The sequence below is a fragment of the Nansenia antarctica genome (genome assembly GCF_963989245.1).
Source record: "Nansenia antarctica genome assembly, chromosome: 6".
Lineage (NCBI taxonomy): Eukaryota > Metazoa > Chordata > Actinopteri > Argentiniformes > Microstomatidae > Nansenia > Nansenia antarctica.
In genome coordinates this window covers 9,713,039-9,725,910 of record NC_137676.1, presented here as the reverse complement: position 1 = coordinate 9,725,910, position 12,872 = coordinate 9,713,039, and the positions used below count along the sequence as shown (strand labels likewise).

The following is a 12,872-nucleotide window of genomic DNA, read 5'->3' as shown; positions in this document are numbered from 1 at the left end:
GATGCAAACAGTACTGGAGAGAAATGAATAGCATCTACTGCATGAGGAGTCAGAGCAGAGATGCAGAGATTCTATCGATGTTTGTTTGCTAATGCCTTCTACTTTCTGGATTCCATTTTTCAAAAGTCTTATTTTGCCTCTTTATCTTCTCGATCCTTTATCAGACAATGTGTGACGTTTCCTTTGAGTACTTCTGTCAATCTACAACTGAAGTACTTCTTGATGTAGTTTGACCCTAAAATCAGTGTTGCGTAATAAAGTATTGTATGGCTTATTAAGTAATTTCATTCTGACATGGAAATGATGTGATATGCTCAGTTCTGCCTCATGTGGCCACTCGTCTCTAGTTCTGTATTTTTGTAATGTTCCTTTGTGAAAATCATGTAGCGTATGTTATGTGGGATAGTCATGGTAAGTGTGTTGGGGCTCAAACACACCAACTCTGCAGCAGCCAAACTGATCGACTCCGTCCTAATGCTGAGAATATGATGGAGCTTTAAACCCCATGGGAGAAGTTTTAGCAAGTTAATGTTTTGTTTGCAGTATGGCTTTTTGGGGCAGTTTTTCAGACACAGATTAAGCCTAGTCCTGGACTAAATCCCACATTAAATGAAAATGCTCTCTTTTTAGTTTAGCATTAGGTTATGTCTGTGTCTGGGAAACTAGCCTTTATGTGTTAACATTGTGCTAGCCCACGCTACTAAATGGCGGTGGTGATGTTCTAAGAACTTTTTGAAGTCTGTCCTCAAACACTCCATTTTAGATTCTCAGAACAGAATGTGACAGAGCAGTTTGTTTCCAAAATGGCCACTTAGCATGCAAGATTTGTACTGAACTGTTGAGATTGTGTCCTTTTGTGGATTGTGACATTTTAATTATGAACATTTTGATTTCGGGGAATGACATCCTTTATTGTGTGACTGTATAGTGGAGGCTGGTGGAGGTAGAAATCAGAGGACAGGCTCATTGTAATGCATGGAATGGAATTAGGAATGAAATTGAAAGGAATGAAAACACATTCCTCAGTCTTTTCCAGGGATTGCATTGTGCCTATTTCTACCTCCACCAGCCTCCCCAGGTATAATCCTGAGGACACTAATGAAATTCAAATTAGTACATTAGTATGGCAAAATTACTATTTATTTATTTTTTATGGCTCGATCAATCATCAATGAAAAGTGAACAGTCCCCTTATTGTTTTATTTTATTTTAATCTGTCATATTTCTTCTTTTTACATTTTTTAATTTGTATTTGTATTTATTTATTTATTTTTCCTGTTTGGTAGGTTGCTACTTGGTAGTTTCATTTAGACCAAAATATCAATGGAATTACCAGAAAATCCACATTGTTGAAAGTGAGATCTGACGTCATGCAACACCTACGTGTATCTTCTTGTTCTTATGTATTTCTGACACTTCACGGAGGAAAGTAATGTCTCAATTTGAATGAATGCCTTTTTTAACACAGTTGAAGTCAGTATGTCATTTATGACTGTTGACTCTTTTTGATTGTTTTCAAAACAGTGCATTTGTGGAATGGGCATGGTTGTACTATAGTAAGTACAGTGAAAAATGAGAAATACAATTTTAATTGCATTCTAGGACTACTGTCTGTGTCATTTTAACACCTGTTCCATATTCACATGTGTTTTAGAAGTGAAGTTCTGATGATAAGGGAATGTGGTTACTAAGAGCCAGTTCTGTGGTCAGCACTGCAGCCATACATTACCAAGGACATTAACTATTGCTATCATTGGCTTCAAGTGTTTAGTGTATTTCCTACACTGTACATACTGATGTTAGTAAACCTACCATTAGCTTTCTCTAACTGTTTGATAGGATGAATTTAACACCAACTTTGTGATGCAATAAATGCTCCAAATGTCCAACTATGTGTGGGCTTTGATTTTACAGCACAGCATCTCTCAGTGATTCAAAATATTTAGGTAGGCTTCTGCCTACCTAATGGCGCTTTTCCATTGACCGGCTCGGCACGGCACAGCTCGCCTCGGCACGCTTTTGAAAAGTTCCGGGTACGAGACGTTTTCCACTATACAGGAACGACCCGGGACTGTAGGAGGAGTTACGTGTCATAAGATTCCCCCAGCTATACAGATCAGCGGGGGGAAATGCGATAAGAATTATGTCAAAATGCAGCACTGTCGTGCACAGATCAGCCTTACAACATGTAACGTTAAGTGCCTGTTACTTGCCGCTTTCAGTTCTAGTAGACTAGTTTAGATCTCGCAACCAGGGAAATGCCGACATGTGTTAAAGCCCCGATTCTATTTTTATTTCTCCTGACACATGCTATTTTTTGGGGTGAACTACCGTAATAAGCCTAAAAAAGTTAAACTGTTCAAAAAGTGCAACTTCTCTGCTTTCAGAAACTGTTTGAATTTTTTAGATTGGGCATATAGTTCATGAATTACATACTTTGAAGGAACGCTGTAAAATCCTGTCTGCGCCGACAGCTCCAGTTTCGGAGCAAGACGCGAATCTATCGGCATTAGTCAAATACATGCTCACATCCAGTCATCCGCTCACTGCTCTCCATCAAAAATGGCATATGGTTAACAACCTGCTGCTGAACCAGTCAAAGACCCAGGAAATCATAATGGACTTCAGGAGGAAAAAATCTGAGGTCCAGCCCCTGCTCGTCGACGGAGGGAGCGTGGAGAGAGTCTCAACCCTCCGATTCCTGGGGGTGCACATACAGGATGACCTGTCCTGGAAGAACAACACAGCAGCCATCATCAAGAAGGCACAACAGCGGCTCTTCTTCCTGAGAGTCCTCAGGAAAGACCACATCAGACAGGAGATGCTGGTGACCTTCTACCGCTGCGCAGTGGAGAACATCCTCACCTACTGCATCTGCATCTGGTTCTCCAGCTGCACAGCCGCAGAGAGGAATGCGCTACAGAGAGTCGTGAGATCGGCCCAGAAGATCACCGGCGCCCCCCCTCCCCTCTCTGGAAGAGCTGTACAACACACGCTGCCTCAGGAAGGCCTCCAAGATCTGCCCTCGAACAGGCGGTTCAGGACCATGTTCGCAAGGACAAACAGACTGAAGCTCAGCTTCTACCCCAGGGCCATTCAGGCCCTGAACACAGCAAAGACCTAGGTTCTAGGCCCTGGACAATCTAGACAAATTGATGGCAGCTACTAGATTGAAATCAAGTGTAATACTGAAAAACAAATGTGTACATTTCAAACCTGCAAACTGCGACACTTTAAATGAATGTGCAATAACACTGTGCAATATGACAACCCTAGGGTACATAAGGTTCAGAGAATAGGAAATGTTAGAATAGGTATAGCATAGCATAGAGTACAGCACAGTGTTTTATTTGTATAGTATAGTATAGTGGATAGTGTACATAGCCTCTATTTATGTAAACCAGCTCCTTTCCCTTCTTGTTTTTAGTTTTTTCTTTTCCTAGCACCAGGGGAGCCCCCCCTCCCAAATTTCGTTGTTTGGTACCTGTACTATATCAATGACAATAAAGACCATTCATTCAATAATACATAATAACAACTGCTCTGATTAGATTGCTTAGATTGTTTAATACATCAACGGGGGGAAAAGCGAGATGAACTCGCGAGTATCATGCTTCCTCCATTGAACGGAAAGTCCTATCTATTCCATTCAAAGTGTTTTAGCCTTCCCCCTTTCCACTGGTAATAAGGAATTGGCAAGAATAGATCGATATAAATAGATCAACATAATGCAGCACTATCATGCACAGATCAGCCTTAAAACATGTAACTTTAGATATATAACGGAGCGATGTATTTCTACGGAAAGGCTGACTGACGCGGGGCTCATACAATCTCCGCGTTTGTTATAGATACGAGTGCTCCGGTGTCTTGCTGGTAGTCAAATATATTTATTTATATACAGTATACAGCATATGGATGTTACGTGCCTGTTACCTGCCGCTCGCAACCAGGGAAACGCCGACATGTGTTAAAGGGAGCAAGACGCGAATCTACCGGCATTTGACTGCCGCTGGACTGAGGAACAGCATAGGTACAGACCATCGCCATAATAGCGATTTTTTTGTTATGCTTGTTGTAAATAAAAGTTGCAAAATGATGCATTGAAATGACATTAAACTAAGATAATACGATGGTTATCATAATTTTTCTAATCTTTATTAATAAGTTATTACAGAAACAGTAAGTGACATTTTCCGAGAGCGAAATCTGTTGTGGTATTTAAAGATGGCGGTTAGCGAAGAAATCTATGAACATGGGATGACGATTTCCATTGACCAATCAACAGTGTGCAGCGTCACACATCACACGCAGCCAGGCAAAAAAGTACCTTTGTTACCTTTCGCTACCCATCCCGAACAAGAACTAAAACCGGCACGGGGACAAGAAATGGCACGGGTACTTTTGGCAGTGGAGAAAGGCTATAGACCAGGGCCGACCCGGGTCGACCCGGGTCGGCCCTGTAGTGGAAAAGCGCCATAACTGACCTACTCCAACCCTACACACCTGCACATGGCCTCCAATCCTCCGATGCTGATCTCATCATACCAGTGGAGGCTGGTGACTTCCAGAATTGAGGAGGCCAAATTTTTTCCGCTTGCTCGCTTCACTCGCGATGGAATGTTCCCTGTTCTTCTTATCTGTCTTTGTGCTGGACAAAGGCACACTATTTGGAGTGTAAGCTACAATCAGAAAGTTCTGATTGATGGAATTCATTGTGCAGAGCTTAGCCTATGTGCCTGCCTGAAGAAATGACATTGCTGTAAGTCTATGAGCCTGCCTGATAATTAAGTTGAGAAATGACATTTGGATGTAATATAAATGCCCAGTGAACATGTGTAAAAGGCAGGAATTTGATAATTATGTGGTTAAAAAACAATTTAGTTTAGCCTACATTTTTCATTCTTCTTCTACAGCTTCAACATGTAATCATCAATTTAATCAAGTTTAGCATATAAAAAAGTTAAGTAACAGTTTCTTTATCAATGTAGTTTTATTCAATATAAATAAATAAAAATGTTTAATGTTGTGAGGACAGTACTGGTTCCAGCTGGCTTCATCTGCTGAGAAACACAGACATGCAATGGAGTGGTATTACTACTGAGAACTAGTGGTGTAACACTGGTAGAGACATCCAGTGGCGAAGCTACCAGGGTGGCAAGGGGTGGCAGCTGCCACCCTTGAAAAAAGTCCTGCCACCCCAGTTACACAGACCAACTGATATAATTTGTTGTATTATTATTATTTGATCTTTATCTTTATTCTTAATCAGAATTTAGTGTAAAATCCCCAAATTTCCAAGTTTGAAAAATAAACTCACTGTCTGTTCCACCCCTCCGTCTCGAAATGGTTGCACCCTTTTTCACGTGAGAGATTTGAGTTTGCCGGCTGAGCTGTCTCTCTGGTGCTGTGCCGTGTGGAGCCTGTTCAGGTAATGTTAAATGTGGTTTTAACTTATTATGTTATGTAGATTACCATAAACACGAACTGCAGCAGATTAGAAGATTGTTGTATCAACAAGCAACAAATGGAAAACAAAGTCCCTCCAGTTTAATGGAATTAGTTAATTTCTTGGATCCATACAAGACGGTTTTCTTGGAGATGTTCAGATTATCTAAAATAGCTGTAGTATTGCCGGTCACCAGTGCAGCATGTGAGGAGTTTTTCAACTCTTAAAATAATAAAGAATCACCTGCGCTCTACCATGGCAGAGAATAGATTAACAAGTATTGCAGTTCTCAGCATTGAGTCTAAATGTGCAAAAGCTCTGAATTTGGATGAGTTTGTGAAGCGATTTGCTGCACAGCATAGCAATCGTCGCATTCAGCTTTTGTAAATTAATTTATTTGTATTTTTTATTTATTTATTTTTTAATAGCAGATTTTGTGGCAAGTTTATTTGTATAGCACTTATACAACAGGGGCTTTACAAGTACTTTACATTATTTAAAAATACAGCAAGAGGAGCATAGTAAGAAAATAAAAAGTACAATGAATAAAAGCAAATATAAGAAGTAAATAGATAAAACATTTAATAAGACAATAGTTAATGGAAAAAATACATTGATAGAAGTGTTTGTGTTTTTAGCTTAGATTTAAATATTTTAAGGGTTTGGGCCTGTTTGATTTCTTCAGGGAGTTTGTTCCAGGAGCATGCAGCAGCGTGACTGAAAGCTGCTGCACCGTGTTTTGTTTTGACTCTTGGAATTATTAGCTGATTAGTCTCAGCTGACCTTAGGGACCTTGCGGGAATATAGGGTGGGAGGAGATCTGATATGTATTTTGGTCCAAGACCATTTTGTTATTTGTATGTAATTAGGAGGATTTTGAATTCAATTCTCTGAGAGACTGGTAGCCAGTGCAGGGATCTCAGGATTGGTGTAATGTGTTCAAAGTTCTTTGTTTTTGTTAGGACCCTAGCAGCGGTGTTTTGGATGAGCTGCAATTTACGAACAGCTCCTTTAGATAGGCCTGTTAGTAGACTACAATACTCAAGTCTACTCCAAACAAATGCATGGATGAGTTTTTCAAGGTCTTGCTTGGACATGAAACCTCTCATTCTTGTTTGTTCTGACGATCAAGTTCAGCGCGCATTGTTCATGTTCCTTGTTTATTGTCTCAGAATGAAAGAGATAATAAAATGTTTTTTTCTCCCACAAACCTATGTCTTTGTAATAATTTACTGGATGAGAGAGAAACCTGTACACATACACACTGGTGTGCACACACTAGTTCTATATGTAGAACAGGCTGTAAGGGATGATAAATATACATAAATGTAAGACATTAAGCTAGCCACTTATCAAAATGATGGCCACACTAAAATATCTGCTTGCCACCCCTTTGCCACCCCATGTATTCATCTCTAGAATCGCCACTGACTAGTGGACATATTTTAGATTGGAGCAAATCGCATGTGACTAGATTATGTGATAATGACGTCAGTCTGCTGCGTGGCACCACGTGAACGTTTTTACATTCCATTATGTTTTGTGAGATGGAACCTTTGTATTTTATTAATTACTAACTAAAAAACATTATTTTTTTTAAGATAACACCACACAGGCATTAATAAACACCAAATGGATCAGATTATGTAGAAAACTCAATTTTGACAAAAAGAACGTTCTAGAACGTTCTAGAAAAACGTCACGTGATGTCTGATTGACACCTGCGCATGCGCGTCGCTGATTGCCACCTGCGCATGCTGCCTGATTGAAGAGTCTGTGGAGAGACTGTTACACGCTGCTGTATTTAACCTCTCTTTGAAAGGTAAATAATAATTATCTAATTCTAAATGAACAACCTGTGTATGAATAGACAGATTAGTAAGTATTCTACAAGCTGTAACTGTCGTGCAACTGTGATAAGACAGATGCACCATAGCAGCGCTAGTTAGGACCGAAATGTCCGTGGTCGTAGTGAAGTCGACATGTTTAAATGTTCAATACTATTAGCCAGTTAGTAATTAATACATCTAAAGCAATGAATTTTAACTGTAGACAACAGAAGCAACGAAGAGTCCATTAGCTAATGTATGAAGTACAAAGTGGTTGTTAGTTAGCTAGCTACGTCTGGTCTCTTGCCTCGTGCAGCAGCACTTTGCGCCAGTATGTGGTCACGACTGTGGTCAGGACATGTGCTCGTGACTGTCTGTAACTGTGTTCAAATGTACACGTGGTAGTCATGTCAAACTTTGCTATGTTTACATTGTAGAATGAGAAGTTTAATTTGTATGTTTCTTCCAGTCAGTAACGTGCAGTGAGGTCATTGGCTAGGTAGGCAGTGAGCTATTACAAAAAAAAACATGCGATTAACGCAGCAGCCAGACTTCAGATGGCATAGCGCATACTATAAAGGCAATCAATAGCCCTTATATCTTTTAACGCAGGCTCAAAACTCACTTCTTCAAGAAGTAGGCCTACTACCAGAATCCTCCCTGTTAAGCACCTATTGTATTGTTAGTTTGCTAGTCTTCTCTATGCTATTGCTATATTGCTATACTGTATTTTTAGTTTGCTATTCTTCATTTTGCCTTAAAAAAGCAGTACACTCCTACGTTAAATGCAATTATTGTAAGTCGCTTTGAATAAAAGCGTCGGCTAAATGACTGTAATGTAGGCTAATATACTATACTATAAAGTCAATCACATAGCCCATATATACTATACTATCAAATAGCTGGTCAAAAATGGCATGTATTGTTCTCATAACTACACATAGCGTAGCGCAACAGCCTGTATGGCATTGCCTACATTCACCTGCATCTCAACAGGATTTACAGCAGCACGCAAAACAGCTCAATGACAATATAAATAAACACAGGATATACAGCATTTGAACCGGCACGCAATAGCCTACATTATCTTAAGCATAATTATGTAACATGCGTAGGCAAATGTGCAGTTAATTTCTCATCCTTTTCTGCCATCAAGTGTGAAAGAAATTTAGAACCGCGGCGCGAACAGCAGAGGAATGCCGCTACGGCAAGCCAAACGCAAACTGTCAATTGTTACGTTTTGGTATAATGTTCTAGAGTAAGATTTGGGTTGTATCCATGTGCGGTGCAGCTCGGATTAACGGAGGTCCACACAAGAGTAAAATAAAGGTTCTCTTTACTGAGATAATAATGTTTCCACAAACATGACACGAATACCAGTCAAAAACAAAGGTGAGCAATCAAGGGCTCCGAAACGCAAGTAAATAATGATAGCAACACAAAACAAAACTTGCGACTAAGTTCGAGGAAAAATAAAGGAGAGCAAAACCCGGCTCCATAAACAGTCACAGCAAGGGCTAAACAAACACACAATATAAAGTCAATGTACCTGGGAAGCAACAGGCAGTAAAGTCCTCCGGGACAGGTTATACAAAGTCAACAAGGGATAGGATATTCCATAGGGTAGCAAAGGGTTCTCAACACGTAGACAACAATGAACAACTGACAAGGGAACAAGGAAATGGGACACACCTATATACACAGACAAACACTCACAGGTGACAATCATCAGATAATTAGTCCAGGGCTGGAGCACTGTCGCTCTTCGACCAGTAGAGGCGATGGGGAGTCCTCTTCGCTGACCCCCCTCGTAACAGTCAATCATGCTGTCAGAGGCAGCGTGGCACGGTGCCTCAACGTCCATCAATGAAGACAATGTGAGAACAGACTACGCATGCGCAAACCTACGAAACTGTTGGTCTATCACTTCGCATAGCACAGAAGCACAAGCACAGTCTGCCTCAGCCTCTCGCCAGCAATCAGCTAGCTTTGGGAGCAAACTCTCCTGGTGCCAGGGCATGCATTATATTTTTAAAACAACACATTTTACATCATTTATTTTTATTTGAACAACATTTTAACACATTAAAGTTAAGAATAATGAGTAAAATAAATAAAACAAATATATATTTTTGAGATAAAAAAAAAAAGTCTAAATAGGCTTTGTCTTTTGTCCTTGCACTAGTGAACACGCTTTCTACTTTTCTTCATCTTGATCTTAGTCGTAATCCCCGTTTGTTTAATGACTGCGACACTCCGTAACTCCCTTGTTTAGAACACTAAAATGTGTCTGTTTCTGAAACATTGACCGAACATTACTGTAACGTTCATGTCTGTTTCTCTAACATCAACCCAACGTTCCTGTCTGTTTCTCTAACATCGACCCAACGTTCCTGTCTGTTTCTCTAACATCGACCCAACGTTCCTGTCTGTTTCTCTAATTCCACCTGTGAATAGGCCATATAGTGTATAAAAGTTTACATAATAGATATATACTCAGATTCCTACCGATTACTTTTAGGTACATCCCCCTATTTATAGCTATTTATGTGTCATTATCTTAGGGTTGTGTTTTATTATCTTAGGACGGTGTTTTGATTGTTAGCACCTAGGGTTTGCACTTCAATTTCGTTGTACCTGTACAATGACAATAAAGATCATCATTCATTCATAACATGAACCCAACGTTGCTGTTGTCCGTCCCCCAGACCAGGGCAGCAGCTACAGTGGGGACCTGGACACGGAGGACCTGACCACCAGCTTCCTGAACTGGGAGGAGGAGCCCACGTCCTCCCGCCTCAGTCGATCCCTCACCAACGAGAGGCTCCAGCCAGTCACAGACAACCACGTCCCCGCCGAACCCCCCGCCATGGACCTGGAGGCTGACTTCCCCATCGGTAGGTAACCTCCCCCCTGCTGTCACCTTTCAGCCGCCGTGACGTTAGTCGCCCCCCAATGGCTCACGCTGCAGCAAACGCCCTGGGTTGTGCCTCACACCTGGTGGAAATAATAATAACTCTGAAATAATCTATTTAAGTAAATCGTTCAGGGTTCCCGCGGGTTCTTGAAATCCTTGAAAGTTTGTGAATTTGAGGAAAAGAAATCAAGGTCTTAAAAGTTTTGGAAAATAGACATGGGTCATTGAAAGTGCTTGAATTCCCCTCTCTCTCTCTCTCTCTCTCTCTCTCAAAAAAAATGTTTTACTTAGCTCGTCAACTAGTTCTGTCTCAAACTATGCCGTGTTGGGTCCTTGAATTTGAGGGAATTGAGTCTTGAAAGTCCTTGAAAGGTGCTTGAATGTGATGTTTCAGAAGGTGTGGGAACCCTGATCATTTAATTTGGGGCCTTATGCGATCGCGTAGTCTGTAAAAAAAGATTCATATTATTATTTCTTGAAAAAAATATGTTTTAGGGCATTTCTGCTTTATTGGGAGAGAGACAGTAGAGCTTGACAGGAAGGATGGTTGAGAGAGAGAGAGAGAGAGAGAGAGAGAGAGAGAGAGAGAGAGAGGAGGGATGACATGCAGGATAGGTCGATGGCCGAAATTGAACCTGGGACCCTGCGATTACATGGCTGACGCCTTAGTGAGCTACGCCACACAAGCGCCCCCCTATAAGAAAAAGAAAGAAAAATAAGTTAGTTTTCGTATGGCCTAAATGATGTGATCATCTATCCAGCAGTGAGATAACACAGTGTGTGTTGTTGTTGTTTCAGAAACCCTGGAGCTGATGGCCCACTGGAGGGACCAGAGCCCCAGCCCCCCTCCCGCTCCCTCCCCCCAACGACGGCCGCGCAGGAAGACCCGCGACAGCTTCCCTTCAAAGAAACGGGTGAGAGTCCCTGACCCTGACTGTGACCCTAGCCTGAACCCTAACCCTGTCTCTGACTGTGACCCTAACCCTGACCCTGCCTGTGACCCTAGCCTGAACCCTAACCCTATCTCTATCCCTGACCCTAACCCTAGGAAAGGTATTTAATTGTTGTCATGTTGTTGTGTTGTTGTGTTGTTGTGTTGTTGTTGTGTTGTCCTGTTTTTTGATATGTGAAAAAAGTATAAACGCACTTGCTGTGGTGACGAAGCAAATTCCTATATGTGTAACGCATAGTGGCAATAAACGTTATCTCAATCTCAATCATGATCTATTGGTACACTGCAACACTGCGTACCTGACATGATTCCTATCTGGTATAGAAGGGAAACCTGGCTTTCTCTGTCCCAATGACATCCCTCATTTAACCCTACAACGCTTCTAAAAGAACAACGTTTTAATAATAATAATAATAATAATGATAATAATAATAATTCATTGTTTTTATATATAGCGCTTTTCCGGGGCTCAAAGACGCTGACAATATGGGAAAAACAGAAAACACAGAAACAACAAGCAACAGATAACATGAGCACATGAGCACATGAACACAGAGTTAACGAACGCAGCAATGTCCAGGGGGGCGGGGGTGGCAGGGTTATACCGTCCATACTTTGTACGTGAGATGTTATGATGACGGTTTTGTCTTTTGTAATTCCCTTCTTTAGTCTCTCGTTCACTCTCCTCCCTTTAGTCTCTCGTTCACTCTCCTCCCTTTAGTCTCTCGTTCACTCTCCTCCCTTTAGTCTCTCGTTCACTCTCCTCCCGTTTCGCCCCCTGCAGAGGAAGTCGCGAACGGCAGCGGCGGCGGCAGAACCGTCGTCGCCCCCGGAGACCCCCGTCGTGCCCGGCGAGCCCCCCAAGCTGCAGCACCTGTACGGGGTGGACGCCTGGAGGAGGTGGGTCCAGTGGAGGAGCACCAGGCCGCACCTGGAGGAGAAGCCTCGCTTCACATGTAAGTCTGGGAGGGGGGGGGGGGGGGAGGAGCACACAGCCGGACCTGGAGAAGCCTCGCTTCCTCTGTAAGTCTGGGGGGGGGGGGGGGGGGGGGGAGGTGGGTCTAGTGGAGGAGCACCCAGCCGGACCTGGAGAAGCCTCGCTTCGTATGCAAGTCTGGGGGGGGGGGAGGGGAGGAGCACCCAGCATTGGTGTGTGAATGGGTGAATGAGAGGCCGTTGTAAAGCGCTTTGGATAAAGGCGCTGTATAAGTCAGTCTGTTTACCATTTACCATCCATGTTTTCCTGGATGCTCTCCAGCACGCCAGATGGTTCTGAAGGAGGACGTGCTGAAGTGCACCACGGCGGAGCTGGGCTACGGCCTCTGTCGCTTCATCTGCGAGGCCCGGAGGCCCAACCAGGACGCCTACAGCCCCGACAGCATCTTCTACCTCTGCCTGGGCATCCAGCAGGTAGGACACACACACACACACACACACACACACACACACACACACACAGACAGCATCTTCTACCTCTGCCTCGGCATCCAGCAGGTAGGACACACACACACACACACACACACACACACACACACACACACATACGGGGGGATTCATACACACACACACACCCACAGGGACACACACATACACATGAACATGTACAGACACACACAATACCACTTCCACACCTCCATGCCTTTGGTGCTGTTGCCCTGTGTGAACACACAGTGATCTCCTCTCTCCCTCTCTCTCTCTCTCTCTCTCTCTCTCTCTCTCTCTCTC

At 42.5% G+C, this 12,872-nt stretch overlaps 1 protein-coding gene across 1 annotated transcript in view; it reads left to right on the top strand.

Annotated features, from left to right (window-relative positions):
* Positions 1-8,642: 8,642 nt before the first annotated feature.
* The window catches only part of LOC308160251 (zinc finger MYM-type protein 4-like), a gene marked incomplete at both ends in the record, with an annotated part of 7,855 nt that continues 3,625 nt past the window's right edge, over positions 8,643-12,872 (top strand). Inside the window, 5 exons of the mRNA XM_080534169.1 lie at positions 8,643-8,670; positions 9,987-10,175; positions 10,994-11,109; positions 11,932-12,103; positions 12,406-12,557. Coding sequence (XP_080390295.1) covers positions 8,643-8,670; positions 9,987-10,175; positions 10,994-11,109; positions 11,932-12,103; positions 12,406-12,557 — 657 coding nt within the window. The remainder of the gene's footprint in view (positions 8,671-9,986; positions 10,176-10,993; positions 11,110-11,931; positions 12,104-12,405; positions 12,558-12,872) is intronic.